Source organism: Drosophila sechellia, chromosome 2L, assembly GCF_004382195.2.
Source record: "Drosophila sechellia strain sech25 chromosome 2L, ASM438219v1, whole genome shotgun sequence".
Lineage (NCBI taxonomy): Eukaryota > Metazoa > Arthropoda > Insecta > Diptera > Drosophilidae > Drosophila > Drosophila sechellia.
Genome location: NC_045949.1, coordinates 20,762,451 through 20,782,426, shown reverse-complemented (window position 1 = coordinate 20,782,426; position 19,976 = coordinate 20,762,451). Strand labels below are relative to the sequence as shown.

The following is a 19,976-nucleotide window of genomic DNA, read 5'->3' as shown; positions in this document are numbered from 1 at the left end:
CATGTAATTGAAGCGAGTTGGCAGTCGTCGCACTGGGGAACTAGTTTCTAGTATACTTTGCGTATGTATTTATTACATCGACGATCAATATAAGTTTATAGGAACAAAAGGTGTATAGTTTTAGCGTATATCGAGTGCGAATCAATTAACCTAAATGTTTGGTTAAAGCAGGGAAGTCCACTATGGGAAATGCATTTTTGGTAAGACAAAAGATCCTTATCAGAAGCTGAACACGTCCACTGCTTGGTTCCGATTTGATAAAAAATTTGACGCAACACTAAGAATATTGTAAAAACTTATTGGAAAAAAACTATTTACATCTTACATCTTATTTTTAAAGGAAATGAAAAACATATACACACTAGACATATATATGTATACACTAAACACTTCTAATTGTGTAAAATATTGGTCAATTGATTTTTTTCCATTACAGATATTGCGGAGATTGTCCATTTCAATTTTCAAAAACACATTTTCCGTTACACAAATGTTTTAACGGTATATTTGGTATTTGGTGAACACGGCTGGTTCAGTTCCCGGACCCAGTTCCAATGAGCAAGTGATTTATGCATGTGTGTGTGTTTGTGTAGGGGGAATTTGTTGATAGATAGAACGACAAAAACAGTCGCAGCAAAAAAACAAAGACGACGCAAACCAATCGAATTTAGTTTTCAGTATCAAGTAAAATCATTTCGCTGTGCTCATCTGCCATCGTCGATCAATATCTTGTGTACTCAAACGACGAGACTCTGCAAGTGGATACAGCCGTATAAAAAGCATCTAAAGGCCAGTGAAAGTGTAACGATATAAAAGATACAATCACCAAAGCACAAAGCTTTAGCAGCAATGACCACATATCAAATGAACTTCAACCAGGACTTTACGTAAGTAGCGACATCTGCGCTAAAATCCTTAAATCCAGGAAGGTCACCAAATCGAAAAGTGGCAAAAAATTGAGTGGCAAAAATCGACAAATGACACGGGTAAACAAGGCAAAAACAGCTGCTGTGGGGATGGTGGGCGGGGATCGTTAGTGTGTCTGTGGGTAAGCGTGAAGTGGCGTCATTTTTCGTGTCGTGTGTGTGTGTAGTTTATTAGAACATGCAAACAAGCAGTTCCAATTACAATGACATGCATTCATCTAATATTTAGGAATGCCTTTCCCGTTACGGGAGGGGGCTGGGAACCGAACTTGGTACACCAGCCGTAGCCGATGGCTACTGTGCGGGACACCAACACTCGCACAATTGGCGCACAATCAATTGTTTATGCGCAACAGCTGATGTCGCGAACTGAGGAACAAATGAAAGTGCACAGCAATAAGGATGAAATTAAATGACAAGAAACAAAGGGGTCACTCTGGCGGGAGCGCACTGTAACTAGCAACGCAGCCTTTACTCTCGATCCTAATTAACCAGTTTCGCTATTGCACGGTACGTTGATGTCATTCAAGAACAGTGTGAGGGAAAAAGTGCGAGCAAGCCTTATAAAGAAACGCAAACATAAACGCAACGCAACGCAAACATTTGTGGTGAAAATCTAATGAAAATAATACAATCTGAAAAATTCGTCATAGCTCGAAAGACAGACAAAGAAAGGCAAAAGAGAGATTTCTAATCAGCAACAAATCAAGCACGGGTGAATGTACGCGAAAACGCAAATCAAACAATTTGCGTGGGGCTTTTCCTATGCTATTTTGTAGTTTTTTTAAACAAAAAAAGTCTAAGTCAAAGCCTAAAGTCCATCAGTAAAGGACAAATTAAAATTGTAATCAGCAATATTCCGAAATTTTTTATTTTCCTTTGTAATTACTACCTGTAACTGTAAATTGCTGTTAGCTGGCTAGAAACTTCCATTGTACGTACAGATTTTAGGTAATATATATGCGAATTTTGTTCAAAATAATTAAAGCCTTCGTCATAGGACGAAGATCAGGCATTTAAAGATATATTGTTTAAGACTGGGTCTTTGTTTGTGGTGAGATAAGGTTTGATTTTGTGTGTGTAATCGAGGTTCTTGAGTTTGTCGTTATTTATTTGATAACCAGCGCAATTGCTCATCAGCTTTAATTTTAATGCAAACGACCGTAAGTGCACTTTTGCCTGATCAGTAAATTTATTTTCGATGCCCCGTGTAGGAGAATGACAACGTTTATTTTTCTTAAACACTGCGTTTGTTTACTAACAACGCGAACACAAAAACAACTCAGCGAGTAACAACAAGCAAGAGACCTGAATGCGGTATCGCATAACAAGGGGCCTAGTAACCTTGGGCCCATTTTAGCATCGTTACGCCTTTGGCGGGAACTAGTTTGTGTTCCAAGAGAACTAATAGTCAGAAATAGCAACAACACGTGTTGCGCTCACTGATCACATTGCTGTGGTAGTCTTATCGCATGGAGCGTGCGCTCCAAGCCAACTATGTGCCAAAAATCAATCGCAATAATTGGCAGAGCTCAGCTTGCGAAGACACAAAACCGGTTTTAAATGTGGCGCTAAAAATTCGGGCCACCAGCAATTTCAAACTAGGACTGCGAACATCTGGCAGCCTCGCCATGTTTGCGAGTATGGGCACACTGGAAAATGCGGCACTGCTGACATTGAAAAGGCGAGAATTAAACGATAATTGATTGCAGTTTGAAATAGGAGCGAGAGAGTGCATGGGTAAAAATCAATACAGGGAGAAGCACCGATGGAGCAGCGCGCCAACTTCCTGGCTCTGACCCTCCTGGACGCCCTGGAGGACGAGAACGAGGCGGATATAATGTCGATGCTGGAGAGGAACAGCATAAATGCTGGCATCGTGCCCTGCGATCGAGGACTGGCTCCCTTGCACTACGTGTGCGGCATGCGAAACGGGGGACTGGCCCAGCGAATCCTGGAGCGGTTTCTCGAGTGTCCCGACCTCGACGTGAATGCCCTGTGCGACGGCCAAACCACGGCGCTGCACATCGCTAGCATTTATGGGCGGACAGAACTGGTTAGGATGCTGCTGGAGCGCGGAGCTCGCGCAGACCTGGCTGATGAGGATAATAAGCTGCCAGTTCACTACGCCATTGAGGAGTGCCACTTCGAAGTGCTGCAGCTGCTCCGGGATCACATCTTCCTCGAGAGGCAGAACCATAAGAAGCAGCAACAGCGAGTCCAGGTGGTCAACGCTCTAACACCCAATCAGCCGAGGTACAATCACGATGTAACTTCCCCGTACTACATTAATATCACTCACAGACGGCATCGACCGCAGCCGAAGTTTCCGGAGCCAACGGAGGTGGAGTGCACCGACATTCCGGTCCTGCCGGATGGGGAGTCTGTGAACCTGTTTGCCCTCACTGAAGCTCATCTTACCCAACTCATCCATAGCCAACGGCAGCACCAGCCGGAGGATCCTTATCAGCCAAAGCGGCGAACTCTTATTGAAAGCTGGCGCGAGAAAGTGGAACGCTCGCGCGCCCGCCAGTCCCTGTTCCACCAGTATGATGAGCATGTGGAAGCGCTGGTGGATGATGCTATTAGTCAGGAGGATTTCAACTATAAGGAGCACCTGCAGAAGAAGCTCAGAGTCGAGAACAATCCGAAAAATCTGACAGAGGATGCTCCAACCTCGGGTCGTCAGGTGTTCGAGATGCTAGTGGAGCGGGTCTCTCAGGCTGTCGTTGTGGACCCGGAACCCGAGCACAGTTTTTTTACAGCTCAGGGCGACGAGGAGGACTTGACGGAGAGCTCAGCACGCCAGGATGAGTACTTTCTGCAAATCAAGGAGGCCTACGTTCACACCGACGACGAGAACGGATTAGTTTTCTACGAGGCGAAATACCTACAGAACAGGGACAGGCGGGAACCAGTCGTGCAAACTCCCAAAGAGAGGAAGCACGATTTGGAAAGCTCCGTGAGCACTAATTATACCCTGCCATTAGACTACGAAACGGACGCCCTGCGCCGGGAGTTGACACAGCTAGGTGCTCCGGTGGGTCCCATTACCAAAACAACTAAGCGGCTGTACATCAAGCAGCTAATCAAATACAGGCGCAATACGGAGGCGCTGCTGGCCGCCCAAAAGCACGCCCAGGAGGCGCAGATCCGATACTCGGTAGAGCTTCATCGCACCCTGCGGTCGCCAGAGGACTTTGCGAGGATCAATGATTACTTGCCGCATGAAGCAACCTCTGCAGCGCATTTCGCAAAGTGTGGGGTGACAAAAAAGAACATGCGAGAGGGGCACCTTAAACAGAGCTTCATCTACATGTTGATCGATCCACGCATTTCTCGGAATTTGCCTGGGGAGAGCGCTTTTCTCGAAAAGTTCGGGGTTTGGCAGCGTTTTCTGGACTCAATTTTTTACATAGGCAAGGGCAAATCTTCGCGACCGTACGCTCACCTTTACGATGCCATGCGGCAGCACACACGCCTTCACCAGAAGCGCGAAAAGGATAAGACAAATAGGGAACGCGGAGGCGGATTCCGCACCCTACAGCCAGATGTTTTCCGCTCCCCGCCACCGGGTGATGGTAAGATGGGAAGCCGTAAGCTGGAGCGCATCCTAGACATTTGGCAACATGGCAGTGGAGTCGTTTGTCTGCATGTCTTTCACAACATCTTGCCAATTGATGCATACACACGCGAAGCGTCCATAATAGACGCTCTGGGCTTGAATCACCTTACCAATATAAAGCGCGGCGACTACTATGGGCCAGCTCAGTCTTGGACCATGAAACAGAAAAAACAGCTGGGAATAGCGCTGCTTTTCAAGGCCATGCACATCTATCTGGCGGAGGGAGAATCCCAGTTGTCGCCAAGCGACCTCCTCTGAGAACGGGAATAAAATGTGGTGTCGAAAAAATATTTACAATTAGTACAAAGTGGAACGGCGCATCTCGAATATTCAAAGATTGATCTCAAGATTAATTACATTTAGAAAATGGACAGAATAAAAAAATTGGGAAAAAAATAATATGTTTGAATTCAAGCCAACAGTTTACAAATTTAATTCCATCTGGTCCATTAGCGGTAGCATTTTAAATGATTTACAAACTATTATTATATTAATTTTTAGTCAAATAGTTATGCAATTTGGAAAGGTATATTGTACACAGATTAATCCCAAATAATAAAATACATTCATTCAAAGACACGTTTTATTTATGTACTTACGAATTTCTAAAACATTTTTGTATTCATTTACTTAACATAAAGCCGATAGGGTCAAAAATTAGTTTTTTAATTAGTTTCCCGGAGGACTAATTAACAACAAACATTAGTATTGTCTCCTTAGTTTCACCAAATTATAAATCAACACTGAAATGTATTAATATTTCGAGTTGAATAAGATTAAAAATTGTCTTGAAAGAAGGCGTAAAGCGTAAATCGCTTCAATAATAGCGTCCAAGACAACATTGGGTCTATAAAGTTACACACATATTATGGACAGGTACAAAGAAAGTAGGTGAACATGCTTGCTTCAAAACTACTAATGAATTAAATCAATATGGTAATATTATAAGATATTATATATACTTTATCTGTTCGCAGACGCTTATATCCACTTGTTGCATACTCTTGTAGTAGTATACCACTCTACGAGTAACTTGTATAACTAGAACGCGAAATCAAATGGGTTTGCAATGTTTTTCCCTCTCCCTGAGGCGGAATATGTATGTGGAGCGAAATTTTTTGACCAAATATAATTGGGGAACGTCTCAAGAATACGCTAAAAGATTAAATTCTTATTTTATGTTCCTAATGTTAATCAGGAACTAAAACTATATTGAAGTCATTAAAAGCTTTATTTAAATTATATTCCATTATTTCATAATTTTTTAAAGTTTAAATAGAACATACCCTTCTAATTAACATAACACAAATTAGTGTTATTTAGGTCTATTCTCCACACGAAAATATTATATTTTGTATATATTTTTAAAAATATTTTAAACAATAAATTGTTTTTTCTAAAACAATCAATTTCGGTACAAGCAACAATTAAAATCAAAGTCTTCTCCGACCAAAAGTACTTCGTGTACTTTGTTTGGGCAACGGCTACTGCGGGAAACCCACCCTCTAAGAGCCTCCCCAAGATGCCTGCATCGGCGCAGCCTTATCAAATGTATCGAAAGTAACAGAACTATGGAGCCCGAGCCCAAAAGCATGCTGCATCGTTTGGCAGAGTGCTAATTCGTTGCTTTTGCCTGCGTGTGCGCATATAATTCCCAACTGCTTCTGGCAGCGCTGGCATGGTATAGAGTCAAATGGCAGGGCTTAGTTATCTTTGCGCAGTGGCAATACCGTAACCAATGAAGTCCTCCTGAGGTGCGGTTATTGCTAGTTGAAAACTTTAACCAATACCCCGCCATGGGGACGTGAAATACCGTCCACTACGGCAATTTTTGGAAGCCCGAGAGGGCTAATTAAATAATTAATATGTCGGTTGTCTTTGAATATATTATTTAAATTTCGTTAGCATTTTAGTCGTAAAATGGGTGGAAATTAGCATGAACCTTATGTTTATACTTCTGTTCTGTCTTGAGAGAGTCTTATTCGGATGCAAAAAAATGGTGTGCAAAGAAGCATTTGTAAAGGTTAAAAAGCAAATACAAAAACCCTTACAAAGAGAAATAGGGTAAACCAAATCGTTATAAATGTACAGTTAATAGAACTGTCAGCAGAACAGAAGCAGTCAGTGTTCATAAAAGTGGCAGTACTTGGGACCTGCGAGTTTAAGATAAAAAATTTATATGACATACAGTTTTAATGGTCATTTTTTTTTATAATATCATTAGATATTTAATTTTAAACAATTCAACAAATGTTTTATTTCTTCAATAGTTTTGAAAATATAGATTAAAACAACATAAATGGCAGAAATTCTGGTGTTCACTGAAATAACAGTGCTTGACTTATAACGAACTTAGTTTTTCTTTTTAATGTGTTAATTAGGGCCTAACACTTGGTTGGATAGCCTTTGTTATCCAACGTAGCCCTACACCCACGCGGCATGGAGTCCACCAGGTCCTGGCAACGTTTGGGGGAATTTTTGACCATGCATCCTGTACAACTTGCCAAATCTGAGCCTTAGACGTTTTTTTTTTTTTTTTTTTTTTTTTTCGCACGAGTCGCACGGCCACACCTCCCGCCCAACCGACCGAGGGGCGCTGTCGTACGGCTCGATTCGCGAGAAGATATAGACGCGATATAAAAAATAGAATAGGAACGAGGAAATGAATATAATGTGGAATAACTATGTTAAATATTAGTGTTAGTAGGATCTAATTATGTAATAGAAAAGATAAAATCGATTGCTTTAATAGCGGCAGAGAGTCAAGATTACAGATAATAGGATAAAGTCTATTATAGTCAGAACATAAAACTCTGTAAGGGTCATGCAACTCATAATTAGATCTACAATGATTTAAGATAAGGGGTATATAGTTTCTAGTGACTCTACTTGGAACCGAGAAGTTAAGCCGACTAATCAAGTCGGGACTCTCAACATCCCCACGAATAAGCTTACAAATAAAGACTGTTCCAAGCATAGTTCTACGGTTAGCTAGGGATGGTAAATTAATTAAAAGTAGTCTACTGGAATAAGGAGGTAATAGGTAATATGTGGTTTGCATCCCAATTTAGGCGCCGCAAGGCAAAAAGTAAGAAGTTTTTTTGGACCGATTCAATGCGGTCCGAGAAGACTGCGTATTGTGGACTCCAAACAGGTGATCCGTACTCGAGAATCGGACGGACTAACGAAATAAATAAGGTTTTAGTCAAGTAAGGGTCTTCAAATTTCTTAGACCACCTTTTTATAAAACCAAGCACACCCCTGGCCTTATTGACAATAGACGAAATATGGTCAGAAAATTTTAGTTTTGGGTCCAGAAGAACACCAAGATCATCAACTCGTGTTATTCTGTCCAGAGAGCACCCACTTAGAGTGTAAGTCGTGCGTATTGGGTTGGCACGACAAAAGGTCATAACTTTACAGTTGGAGCCATTTAAGTCTAATATGTTATCACGGCACCATATTTGAAATCGGTCTAGATCGGATTGTAAGTCCAAATGGCAAGGAGTGTCCTTGTACTGGAGGCATAATTTAACATCGTCTGCGTACATAAGTACACGCGAATGTTTTATTATTAAGGGGAGGTCGTTAATGAATAAGGTAAAAAGAAGCGGACCAAGATGGCTCCCTTGTGGAACACCGGATGTGACTCGCAGAATAGAAGATAAGGAATTTTTAAAGAGAACTTGTTGTGTCCTGCCATTCAGATAGCTTGAAATCCAATTTAGAAGATCAACAGGGAAACCTATAAGATCAAGTTTTTTTATTAGAAGGTAATGATTAACAGAGTCAAATATTTTACTAAAATCAGTGTAGATGACATATGTTTGAAGATTATTTTTGAAACCCTCTATTACGAAAGAAGTTAGCTCCAAGAGGTTAGTGGTTGTAGATCTGCGTTTCATAAAACCGTGTTAACACGGTGATATGATTGATCTACAAAGGTGCTGCAAATGCAATTACAGGAATCGTCCAAAAGTAACTCCTCCGACGCGAGGGTAGATCTAACCGCAATTAAGACTCCACCTCCCCGTCTGGAGGGACGGTCAAACCTATATATAGTGTACATACCTGGGAAGACTTCGGAGTTAAGTATCTCCGGCTTTAACCAAGACTCTGTGAGCACTATAATATGGGATGCAAATGAAAGACTATCACAATACAATTTGATTAATTTGCTACGCAAGCCTCTAACATTTTGATAGGAGATAGTAAGTTTTGTAGTTAGTTTTTTGAAGAGGAAGAAGATGAAGAGGCGGATGGTGCAGTGGTCTGGCCAAGTGAGGGAAGTTTAATTCCCACGGGCACCTTTTTCTTATTTTTGATCTTAGCTTCAAACTCTTTTACCACCATACTATCCGGCCAAAAATCACCCGAACATATGGTCGAAAAGAGCTCGTTTGGGACAGTTATCTTGAAAGATGATATGTCCCTAGCATAAGAGAAGTTAAATTTTTCCACATTTATATTATCGGCTTTTGTTTTGTCTTGTATATAAGACGATACATCCGACGATGTTTGATCAGGGGAAAGCCGAGAAACAAAAATTTGTTTCGTTAGTGGAACCACCGCGAGGGGTTTTGGTGCTGCAGATTGTATTTCTGAAGCGCCAACTTGTGCCGGTAGTCCGGACTCAATGTTCCGTTGTGGTGGTAAACTAATCGAGACAGGTGGAATCACTGGTTGAGAAACCAGTGCAGACAATTCGGAATTTTTAGCAATCACAGGGTGGGGTCCATCCACAGCTGATTGATCGGATTGCTCCGAATCTTTTTTAGCTGCCGATCTTAGCAGCATATGTGGATTTGGTGCGATTGACAGCTGATCAGTTGTGGAGTCCTGTTGGTAATTTGCCCGTGGTTGCGGGGCCTTAGGCAGCCTACTACCAGCGGCTTTTTTGCGCTTTGGAGATTCATCTAATAGCTTAAGGCCATTAAACTGTGAATTAAGCGCGGAAAGAATATCATCGGCTCGACGAAAACTATCTCTAGCTACGCCAAAACTGTTGATCAGTTCTTTCAAGCCACCTTTAGTTTGGCGCATAAACGATTTCAACTCGTTCGCAACCACAAGGCAAGCATCACAACAGTAATTTAGATTTTTACCCTTTGCTAGGTCATCACTTGTACGGCCATTAAAACCAGCGCACTTAGTATGCACCATTCTATCACATAGCCAACAAGTCATTTTTGGCTGTTCAGGTTTTATAACCTGGCAACAATTTTTATAAAAGCAGACAACATTTACGGTTTCCATGTTTAACTGAAATCAGACCACTGTGCGTGCACGAAAACACAAGACCAAAACTTTCAAGCGAGCTGTTAAAAGAACCGCACGAGAGCAGTCTGCACGCTGAGAAATTTAGATTTTGTGTGGGAGATCGAAAAGTGCAGTTTATGTGCATGCAAAAAAACAACACCAAACACCACTGCGAACAACGCACAAAAAGGGAGAGTAAACAAAACAAAGAGACGAAAAATGCAAACTACTTTGTATATTTGTTTTAACTACTGCACAAATCACAAAAGAATCACTCGCGAAGCGAACGGATCTTTAATAATTATGTTTAGATATATAATTATTAAAGAAAATTATTTAAAAACCACGGCTGGTTTGACAAATACAAAAAAAAACCGGGGAGCAAAAAAAAACACGACCGTTCGCTTTGAAAGCTAATAGACGATAATGACGTTAGAGAGTTCTTCGACACATATTGTTATTTTACATATTTAGGGGCATATTCTATTCAGCATATGACAGTAAAACATCAAAAAATTTATCTACATATGCGTTTTGGTGTATAATACCATATATCATGCGTTACGGTCATATGCCACGTGTTATTCGCTGATTCCCAAGTTCAGCTCAGCCTTTATGTCCCTAAACGGGATTTTTTTTTCGTATCTACACATTCCATTTTACAAAAATAAGTGGAATAAAAAGTCGATTCCGAAAAGGGGCATGGAAAAATACCTTTGTATTTCTTAGTTTCCCTCGCACTGCTATTTAGTATTTATTAAAAACAACTGATAGTCGAGAGTTTTCATCCTAGGAAAAACATGAAAAATGAAATGCTATGCAATTTCTCAAATGCAGTACTTCATTTGCCGTATTAGTAACTTTTATTGGTGTTCTGTGTATTCCAACAGTTCCCTGTCCGTGCTGAGTCCCACAGGTCTACGCCTTTTCTCGATTTCTAGCCAGGACAGGGTGGAGGAGATATTCGCCAAGGACAACACGGAGCAAATACGAATCGTGGAGCGCCTGTTCAACAGCTCACTAGTAGTGCTGGTCACCGCCCAGAAGCCCAACTGCCTGAAGATGCTTCACTTTAAGAAGAAGCAGGACATCTGCAACTGCTTTTACCCGTCGGAGATCCTCTGCGTTCGCATGAATCGCCAACGCCTGATCGTCTGTCTGGCGGAGAGCATACACATCCACGACATCCGCGACATGAAGATCCTGCACTCCATCGAAAACATCGCGCCCAACGAGCAGGGTCTGTGCGCCCTCTCCCTCAACTCGCACCTGGCCTTCCCCGTCTGCCAAACGAGCGGCGAGCTGCGCATCTTTAACGCCAGCAAGCTGCGCACGGGTATGACCATCAGGGCGCATGACACGTCCCTCTCAGCTCTTGCTTTCTCGCCCAGCGGAGCTCTGCTGGCCACCGCCTCCGAGCGCGGGACCGTCATCCGGGTTTTTTGTGTGAAGAATGGCCAGCGGTTGCAGGAATTCCGGAGAGGCGTCAGCTGTGTCCGCATTGCCTCACTGGTCTTCTCTGCCAGTGGAGACTTCCTATGCGCCTCCTCCAACACGGAGACCGTCCACGTTTTCAAGATTGACACGCAGGCAGTGGAGACGGTTGAGCTGAAAGCGATAGGTGAGTATATTGACCAAGAATTACCTTTGTTGCTCTAATGTTTTGATTGTCGATAATTTTGCGACAGTAAAATGCAACTTTGTAAAGTAAAGACAACTCTCTCATTAACCGAATCACCGAAAACATAACAACATTATTCATTGAAGACCACTTAACAATGTTATATTTTTCAACAACCAACAAATCTGAAAGTTGTTCAAGATGAGTTATTGTTTCTTATACATCTGCGGGTAGCAAAGCAATATTATTTATTATAATTATTTTCATATAATACAATGTTGCGTTTTTATTGTAGCTGATGTAGCTGCCAAGTCTGAAAATTCTGCCAAGGAAGCTGCGGCATCCCCAGCAGCAGAGGAGAGCAGTAGACCTGTCGCTACCTGGGGCGGAATGTTTTCCAAGGCTGTGTCATCGTTGCTGCTGCCCACGCAAGTCAGCGAAGTATTGGCTCAGGACCGATCCTTCGCTACGGTTCAGCTGGCGCAGGGCGGCCTAAAGCACATCTGTGCCCTGACCCGTGTTCAGAAGGAGCCACGTCTGCTGATTGCGTGCGAGGACGGATTCCTGTACGTGCACGAGTTTCCTGCAGATCGGGGTGGTTCCTGCAAGCTGCTGTCTGTCCACGACTTGCGCGGAGCCCTGGAGGATGTAATAGAGCTTGAGCTGAGCGAAAGCGTTCAAGGGTCGCAGACAAAGCCTTCGAATCCTTTAACTGTGACGCAGCCCTCGCTAACGATGCTAAAGAGCTGTGCGGCTAGTGTGCTCATCGAGAATCCGGATCCGATGCAAGACAACAGCTATGCAAGCATCCTGAAAGGTGACCAGGCAGATGCAATGTCTGGTGAGCAAAAATGTATATTTTTTTAATAAGTTTTTCTAACTAGGCCTCATTCGTAGATTCTGCCAAGTTTCGCAAGCTTTGCGATGCCATCGACACTCCAACAAAGCTCTATGATGAGCGACAATTTCCTCCAGTGGCAATTACCGCTAAGGATTGACCACGTAACCGTAACATCAAGGATATGGTCAGAGTTAATAGACAGCAGAATTATTAGCAACATTAGTTAATTCACCTTTACCAAGTCGCCCCATACAATCGTTATATCTACCGAAATTTCCTATATGAAGCGAAAATACTCGTTTGAAAAGTATTTTATTTTATATAAAATATATAAAGCATCTCTTAAAATGTGCACGATGTACATATGTATGTATATAAAAGAATAACACAAAAATTTAGATATTCTTATTGTGTTAATTTATTTTTGCCCTAATGTTCAACATTATTAAACCTTAGGCACTAAATCAAACTATGTATTCTTTAGAAACGTAGGTATAAGTGTATAGAATTACATAATAAAATTGTGCGGCAGAAGCTCAAAAAGAAAAAAAAAACAAATGATGTACCTTAAAACATATTAAACTAGCTTTGCAATAAATTAACAGAGGTGTGCAAAAATATTATATTATAATTATTAATTAATAAGCAAATAATATTTTACATAATTATATTGGTAAAAAAGTTAAAAATTAAATATATTTTAAACAGGACAACAATAACTTCGAAATTATCAGTATAATGGAATTATTCATGTACGTAAATAAAATAAACAAAAAAAAAAAAATGAAAACCAAAAAATATTTTAAAAGTTAAAAAAAACCTAAAGGCAAAATAAAAATATTTAAAATCAAACAAATAATAAAAGCTTCACCGTTTTGTAATGTTTTTAAACACATTTGATTTTTTTAGGTATATAGGAAAGCACTTATCGGTATACATATTTGTGTTTATTAAACAAACTTCTAGAACTTATACGAATCTAGCGATCAACCATAGAATTGGGACATGAAGAGCTTTGGAAATAGTATAATTTTGAACTGCGTTTTTATATAGGGCTTATCCTTGATCAGGCCCACTAGCCAAGTTAATCTAGCCATGTCCGGCTGTCTGTCCGTCCGTATGGATGAGGATATTTCGGGAACTAAAAGAGCTGAAAAGCAAAGATTAGAAGCCTACATTTTACTGAAGCTGAAGAAGTGAAAGCTTGTTTTAAATAATGGTGTCGCCCACAAACAGAAAATTCTGTCGAATTTTGATATATGCTTTGATATTGAAATTGTAGCGTGCGGTGCCGAATCCCGAAAAATAAATAGTTTAGCAAAAAGAGTGATTATGACACTAGTTTCATTAAAAATATATATTGCTTCTATGCGTATTCGGGGCAAATAATTTGTTTCATTTATGTTATACTTTGTGATCGCATTTCAGGCAGAGTAATTTAAAGCATAACATGGTGAATAGCTTCCGCTTTTAATTGGTACCGTTTATTTTGTCAATATTCGGTGGCGACACAAAAGAATTTCTTAATTGAGCGAATTTAAATTTATACATCAAGTATCTAAGAATTTCAACAAAAGTACGCTCTGAAACAATTCTTAATCCGAGGGTAAAATTCTTTTACAAAATTATTACTCAGGAGGCGAGGGATTCCCATCATGCTCCTGATCGGGTTGATGATGGTGATGATGATGGCGATGATGATGATGATGGTGGTGCCGATGTGGTAGATGTGTTTCTACCTCTGGTATCAATTCGAGATCTCCATCAGAAGTTGGAACAGCATCGATTTGTGTTGACTTGTCCAGTTTCCAGCCTATCTCTGGAGGTGGAGTGACTGTCGTCTGTGACTTTAGTGAGAACATGGACCCGATTTTCTTTAGTTTGCTGTGGACTGAAGCTTCTACGTCCTGATATCCTGAGCTTTTAAGACTTTTCATTGACAATCCCTGCGACTTGAAAGAATGCTTGGAGCGGCTCGACGAGGAACTGGACGAAGTTGAGCTTCCAGACCCAGAACTTGTATGTACAGGTTTAGTGGTTATCCATATTCTAGCCGCAAACAAAGCCTCTGATTTAAAAGCCTCCTTAAGCGAGATCTACAAATAAGTAAAAGAGTTCTATTGAATTTGTCCCAAAGTAAAATTAATCATTTCAGCATAGTAGAATAAAAAACCGGTACAAAAATTTTAATATCAATTACCTTTTCTTCAATTGCTACCGATTTCACGTTCCAGAGAAACTCCGTACATCCTAGAACCATTGCTGCAAACAAGCCGAGACCCAGCACCAGAAAGACTCCACCCACGTTTTCCAATCCAAGCTCGGGCGTGTCTCCTCCATCTTCGTCGCTCTTTTCGCAGTTCCCGCCGCCGTGCATCTCCTTCCACCACTTTCGCTTTAGTTCCGCCAGCTGACCAAGCTCGCCCAACTTCAGCACTGCCGCACTGATCTGTTTGCGATACGGAGAATCTGAAAGAAACTATTAGATCTTGGGCAACATTTGGAATAAAAGATTAGAGGATTGGAACAGCAGCTCAGTACAATCACGGAGCGAACTTGCAATCTTTAGGGACCCATCTATGCCTAAAAAGGGCAAGGTGCCATCAGGCTTCCGGACTTGTGTAACTTGGCAAGCAGAGGAGCTGCTTTGGGGGCTTTCAGGTTAAAGGTTAAAATGTCTAAAATGTCCTATCCAAGATCCCAAGTAATTTAATGAGAAATTTACATAGATGGAAAATTAATTTATCTTAAAAGTATATTAGCATATTAGACCACTTACTAAAGGGCATTGCTATGCCATAGCTCTTGTAGTCTAGCCAGCCACCGATCTGCACCAGGTCGCACTTTCGCTCCACATTGTACTCCAATGTGGTAGACTCCATTAAAAAGGCGTATAGATTCTTGCCTTTTTGTACCCTCTCGACGCCCTCGTCGTTGGTTTTTGTGAAAACTGAAGGACTGGCGCTTTCCATGGCGGTCCACATCTTCTGGTAAGTGCTAAAGTTTGAGTCCCGAAAGAATCCCATTGTGGAACCACCAGCCATAGCCCCGTATTTAATTTTACTTTGTGCAGCCAGATCCTCGGCACTGTTTATGGAGTTCGCCTGCCGAGAATTGGTTAGAAAGGCAGCCAGATTAGCAGTGTAGGAATTCAGCATCATTAGTGCGAAGAACCACCACATTCCTGTGACCAACCTTGTTGAGGCAGCCCTGGAAAATAATTGATCTGTAACACAAAATAATTTCCATATAATACCTTCTTACTTCGGCAGTATGTCACAGCCTTGCCCCATCAATGAGCCTATCGAGAGCCATGTAGTGTTCATAATCGACCATATGTTCTCCACTTCTTCGGGTTCCTTGCAAGGATGAGGGTTTTCCCAGTCGTCGGGCGCCATGCGAGCCAATGCAAACAAAAGAAGGGAGATGAAGAGATATGCGGAGCCCATGTAGATCCACACATCCAAGGAGAATGGAGATAAAAACGAAAACAAGTCAGTGGGTGGTGTGGGAGGCTTCGAAAACAGTATGCTGATTCCTAGGGTCATGAATGGAGGTGTAAAGTCAACTGCCTGACGTCGGGATGATGTCATTGTCAAATCGCAGATTCCAAGGTCAGCATTCTAAAAGGAAAACAAGAGATATCACTATATCCTGGCAAAAAACAAAATCAAAACGTAAAAATGTTGTGCGGACAGCGTTTTGCAGTCTGTGGTCATTACAGTGAACGTGGACAAAGCCAATGATAAAAAAAAATCAAAATGCGAACGCTAGATCGACTCGGCTTGTGTTACTGAGCTATATATTAATATAATCCCTGTTACTTCACTATTATTTAACATACCCCATCAATCAGTTGCCTCACTATGCCATCCCAGGTCTGGGTCACCTTGTTTAGAGCGCCGTACTTGCCGTCGGGGGACATTCGGAATTCGAACTTAAAGTTCAGCATTTTGGCAATTTCGTTGATTAGGTCTATAGAGTATCCCTCGTAACGGGAATTTCCCGTCAGGACTTCACCTTCCTGGGGCTCTCGAAGCGTAAGGAATGGGGCTCCCAGGCGTGAGGATACAATAAATGTTTTGTTCGACAGCTTCTGTCCAACTCTCTTCTCGCTCTCTTCGTCGTCATTAAGCACATCCAATCCGTTCACTGGATCCCAAGTGGCTAAGTCCAAAAAGCCATCAGAGTTTAACTCCATAAAACGCAGGGTGAAAAAGCTTCTTTGTCCATTCTCATTAAAGTCAATTCGTCCCGTCGAAGTCTCCTCGGACCGCTATGAAAATCTCTTGATAATAAGTTATGATATAAAGCTTCACAAGCTAAGAAAACAAGAGAGAAAGCTAAAGTCGAGTTGCCCGACTATCAGATACCCGTTACTCAGTTAGTTGAAGCTAGTGGAGTAGAACGAAGAATTCCAACGTCATGGCAAATCGATAAAAATTGGGAAAAAGTAATAAAATTATATGAAAACAATTTTTCAAAAGTAAGGGGGTGCCAGTTTTTGGGTGATAGAATACCAAAATGTGTTTGGTATTCTGATAGAATTTGGCAAGAAAAATAATAAAACGAAAAAATTAAAACATTTCTCATAAGTGTGGGCGTGGCAGTTTTGTGCGGTTTCTGAGCGTTAGTGTGGACGTGGGCATATCAGTAAATAAACTTTCTCTGTGTATACGGCTCTAAAACATGCATACTTTATCTCAACTAGCTTTATAGTTCCTGAGATCACGACGTTCATACTGACAGACGGACATGTCTAGATCGACTAGGCTATTAACCCTGATAAAGAATATATATCTTTACAGCGTCGGAAACTCTCCCTTAACCTGTAACATACTTTTCATCGAATCTAGAATATCCTTTCATCGTACAAGTAACGGTTAATAATGCTTCCAAAGCGTTGACCTATGTATCTTAGCTATGTATTTTGCGCTTTAGAGACATGTGAGAGCTTATATAGCTCTACCTCCTTAAACACGGTACCGTGGTACCAGGTCGCCAGAATATTTGGATCGTTTGAATAATTTTGGTTTGTTTTTTGTCTTTAAGAAAAATATAAATTTTCAAAAGATCTTACCGCCTTTATGAACTCAATAATGCGTTTACCAAATGGCCACGGTTTTTTTCGCCTACATTCTAGATCGGGAGCGGTGAGCTCCTCGAAGATTCCGAGTTCGGTAAGTCCTTTAGAAAAGAGCCAAACGGCGTCATTGAGCAGAATCATTTGGGACTTCACTCTATTTGGGTCGACTTTAAAGTAGCGTCCCTCCCGTTTTTCGCGTTCTTCCCAGTCGTGCACTACATTTTTCACGTGAAAGTCGGATGGATCCATTAGTCGAACCGTAGTTATGTTGGCCTCGACCCCGGAAAGTTCACCGAAATCGATGGAATGGGTGTCTAGGAGCGGTATAAAAACGCTCTTAAGGTATAAAACGGCGTTAAGTATTAACACTTTTGCTCATTTGTAAAATACGAACCTGATACTCGCCCAACATTTTCAGCTCATTGGCCTGTTGCAATATTTTTAATAGATTGTCGGGGGCACAATGTAGGATGAGGCAGTTATCGGTGGAGAGTTTGATTTCCTTTAAAAAAGGCCGGTGGTCGTCATCCGGCCCCAGTTGTTTTACTGTGGTTGGATTGCTGCTGGGCTCACCGACTTGCAAAATATCCTGAAGTTGTTGAAGCTCTAAGTGGTCAGAAAAATTAGAATCTCTTCCACGATCCTCGTTTAGAAGTTACCCTTGTCAGTCTCATAGACAACTGTAAAGCTACGCCAGGCAAAGCTCTGCACAATCTCCGCCAACCCCTGGGACAACAAGAGGTTATCGGGATGAACATTGAGGGTCATTGTAGAGTGTTCTCGATCAGGGATGGATTCATTGGGTATCCAGTCATATACTATGTGCGGAATATCGAGTGTGTCGCATATTGAGGCAATTATGTCTGCATTAGGGAAGGCGCATTACATCAACTTTAATATTTTGAATTTCTTAATACTCACCTGAACTGCTGCCTGTGCTGGGTCCAAAAATGGCGATTACTCCTTGCGAAATTAAATTGCACACTAAAAATGTGTGATGTGTGTGATGTATTAATAGAATCAACAGTTTGTCATTTTTATAAAAGAGCACAAACTCGTTGCCGTTTTTTGAAAATCGCAAGCAGCTAGATCTAATTAAACGGCAATGATGAGTACCCTCTAACTGCCCTCAAGACTTACCCATTTTTTCCATGATGAAACTGTCATCGGTGTTAGCATACACCACAATTGGAACCAACTCTACGTTCCGCTCCAATATGTTTGCACGGTCCACCGCTGTTCGGAATGCGATTTCCGACTCATCTTTGTCTGATGTGAAGATGCTACCTGCAGAAGAGGCAAACTGTACCGATCCGGGTCCCATGAGGTCGAGACTGTGACCTAGTTGGAAACACTTACCCACCATAAACTGACTTCTGTCAATGCCTGCGAGGACTGGCAGCGCGATCAGAAGAAAGTGAGTGAGGAATAGGAAAAACATTATGCGCGCTATAGCTTCAAGATATCCATGGAATTAAACTGGCCAAAAGGTTGCTGTGCTGATGATGTAAAGCCGAAAAAGACAAATTTGTGCCCACTATCAACTGTGATGCTCGAGGCCTGCAATGCAAATGCAATGAGTAATAGCCGACATAGAAACCAGAACGGAAGCAGAACTGTGCTAAATTTAAAGGCGTGCGAGATTCAGAGATCCCAAGAGAGTGCCCCATGCAGTTTGTTTTGCTCTGTGCATTCTAAACAACATCAATCGTGTTGAGAGGAACCGAGAAAAGTGTTTTATACGCACTTAAAGCGGTGCCCACGTCTTGCCACAATGCACACTTATACCTGTTACTCGTAGACTGAAAGGGTATACTAGATTCGTTGAAAAGTACGTAATAGGTAAAAGTACGCGTTTCCGGCTCTACACATTCTTGATCGGGAGCACACCTAGACAAAGCGCATATACAAATGCTATATGCTATTTGCTATAGCTACTTTAACGCTTGCAAGCATACAAGCCTAAACTTCCACGCCCAAAATTTGGAAATATATTTTCACTTTTTTTCTATCTTATGCCAACATCTTTAAAATTCTCCCTCGCTCGATATCTGACAGTCGAGGAACCTGCCGTTTTCTCCTGAATATGTAACCGAAGATATGGAGTAACACATTGCGAACCCTCTTTTTATATGTATGTTATATGTAGTATATTTATACCTCGGTAAATAACTGTGTATAAATAATTTCAATGATCAATGAACTCAAATCCCATTTGGCCAATTGACTTTTAATGGTGCTGCGGTCCTGGCCCAAATCAAAGTTCAATGCGCCCTGTGTCTCGTACATGTATCCTGTGTCCTGTATGTTCCCCGGATGCATAATTAAATCGTCGCTTAATTGATTGCGACTCCGTTTCTGTCATTTGACCTGCTCCTCCTCTTGTTATTCGGCCAAACAGTAAAAAAACACTTACTTATTTCCGGTTTAAGCTTTATACATACATGCATATATACTTTTATACATTTTCGATTTTGATTTATATTCAAACAAAAATACATTAGCTATGAGGTAATAGGAACTCAAAGGTGTGAGCTTTAAGACGAACTATACGTCCTATAACCAATACTATATAGTTGTCTCACTTAAATATGTATGTACACATGTACATACGTATG

At 41.3% G+C, this 19,976-nt stretch overlaps 3 protein-coding genes and 1 non-coding gene across 6 annotated transcripts; 3 read left to right on the top strand and 1 right to left on the bottom strand.

The window, feature by feature from the left end:
* Positions 1-593: 593 nt before the first annotated feature.
* Positions 594-12,826, top strand: LOC6618261 (WD repeat domain phosphoinositide-interacting protein 2). Its single transcript, XM_002042499.2, has 4 exons — positions 594-887; positions 10,701-11,431; positions 11,727-12,272; positions 12,329-12,826. Exons 1-4 carry the CDS (start codon positions 850-852, stop codon positions 12,427-12,429), a joined length of 1,416 nt encoding a protein of 471 aa, XP_002042535.1. The 5' UTR covers positions 594-849; the 3' UTR covers positions 12,430-12,826.
* On the top strand, positions 894-5,126 carry LOC116801012. Its single transcript, XM_032718154.1, has one exon. The coding sequence runs from the start codon at positions 2,695-2,697 to the stop codon at positions 4,807-4,809; it is 2,115 nt and encodes a 704-aa protein (XP_032574045.1). The 5' UTR covers positions 894-2,694; the 3' UTR covers positions 4,810-5,126.
* LOC6618262 lies at positions 6,261-6,400 on the top strand. The gene has a single exon (XR_048708.2). It is a non-coding gene; the product is annotated as a U4 spliceosomal RNA (small nuclear RNA).
* Positions 12,827-12,960: 134 nt separating the features above from the next.
* Positions 12,961-18,939, bottom strand: LOC6618260 (glutamate receptor ionotropic, kainate 2). 3 transcript variants are annotated; one of them, XM_032718139.1, is made up of 12 exons: positions 18,718-18,939; positions 18,499-18,645; positions 18,280-18,342; positions 18,018-18,221; positions 17,753-17,964; positions 17,353-17,694; positions 16,117-16,548; positions 15,537-15,895; positions 15,052-15,482; positions 14,473-14,741; positions 14,012-14,368; positions 12,961-13,444 (listed from the first exon to the last, which is right to left on the bottom strand). In XM_032718139.1, the coding sequence occupies exons 1-12, from the start codon at positions 18,797-18,799 to the stop codon at positions 13,259-13,261; spliced, it is 3,084 nt and encodes a 1,027-aa protein (XP_032574030.1). In that variant the 5' UTR covers positions 18,800-18,939; the 3' UTR covers positions 12,961-13,258. The 3 variants fall into 3 exon arrangements, with proteins under 3 accessions (XP_032574030.1, XP_032574037.1, XP_002042534.1); XM_032718146.1 differs by having other exon boundaries at positions 13,340-13,422; XM_002042498.2 differs by lacking the exon at positions 12,961-13,444 and having other exon boundaries at positions 13,735-14,368.
* Positions 18,940-19,976: the final 1,037 nt, after the last annotated feature.

What these genes read in the sequence shown, in the direction of transcription:
- LOC6618261 (XM_002042499.2), top strand. Translation starts at nt 850, where the DNA reads ATGACCACATATCAAATGAACTTCAACCAGGACTTTAC. An exon ending in AACTTCAACCAGGACTTTAC is followed by an intron (nt 888 to 10,700) that starts GTAAGTAGCGAC and finishes GTATTCCAACAG; the next exon opens with TTCCCTGTCCGTGCTGAGTC. An exon ending in GGTTGAGCTGAAAGCGATAG is followed by an intron (nt 11,432 to 11,726) that starts GTGAGTATATTG and finishes TTTTTATTGTAG; the next exon opens with CTGATGTAGCTGCCAAGTCT.
- LOC6618260 (XM_032718139.1), bottom strand. Translation starts at nt 18,799, where the DNA reads ATGTTTTTCCTATTCCTCACTCACTTTCTTCTGATCGCGCTGCCAGTC. An exon ending in CAGCACAGGCAGCAGTTCAG is followed by an intron (nt 18,222 to 18,279) that starts GTGAGTATTAAG and finishes TCCCTAATGCAG; the next exon opens with ACATAATTGCCTCAATATGC. An exon ending in TGTCTATGAGACTGACAAGG is followed by an intron (nt 17,965 to 18,017) that starts GTAACTTCTAAA and finishes CTGACCACTTAG; the next exon opens with AGCTTCAACAACTTCAGGAT.
- LOC116801012 (XM_032718154.1), top strand. Translation starts at nt 2,695, where the DNA reads ATGGAGCAGCGCGCCAACTTCCTGGCTCTGACCCTCCTGGACGCCCTG.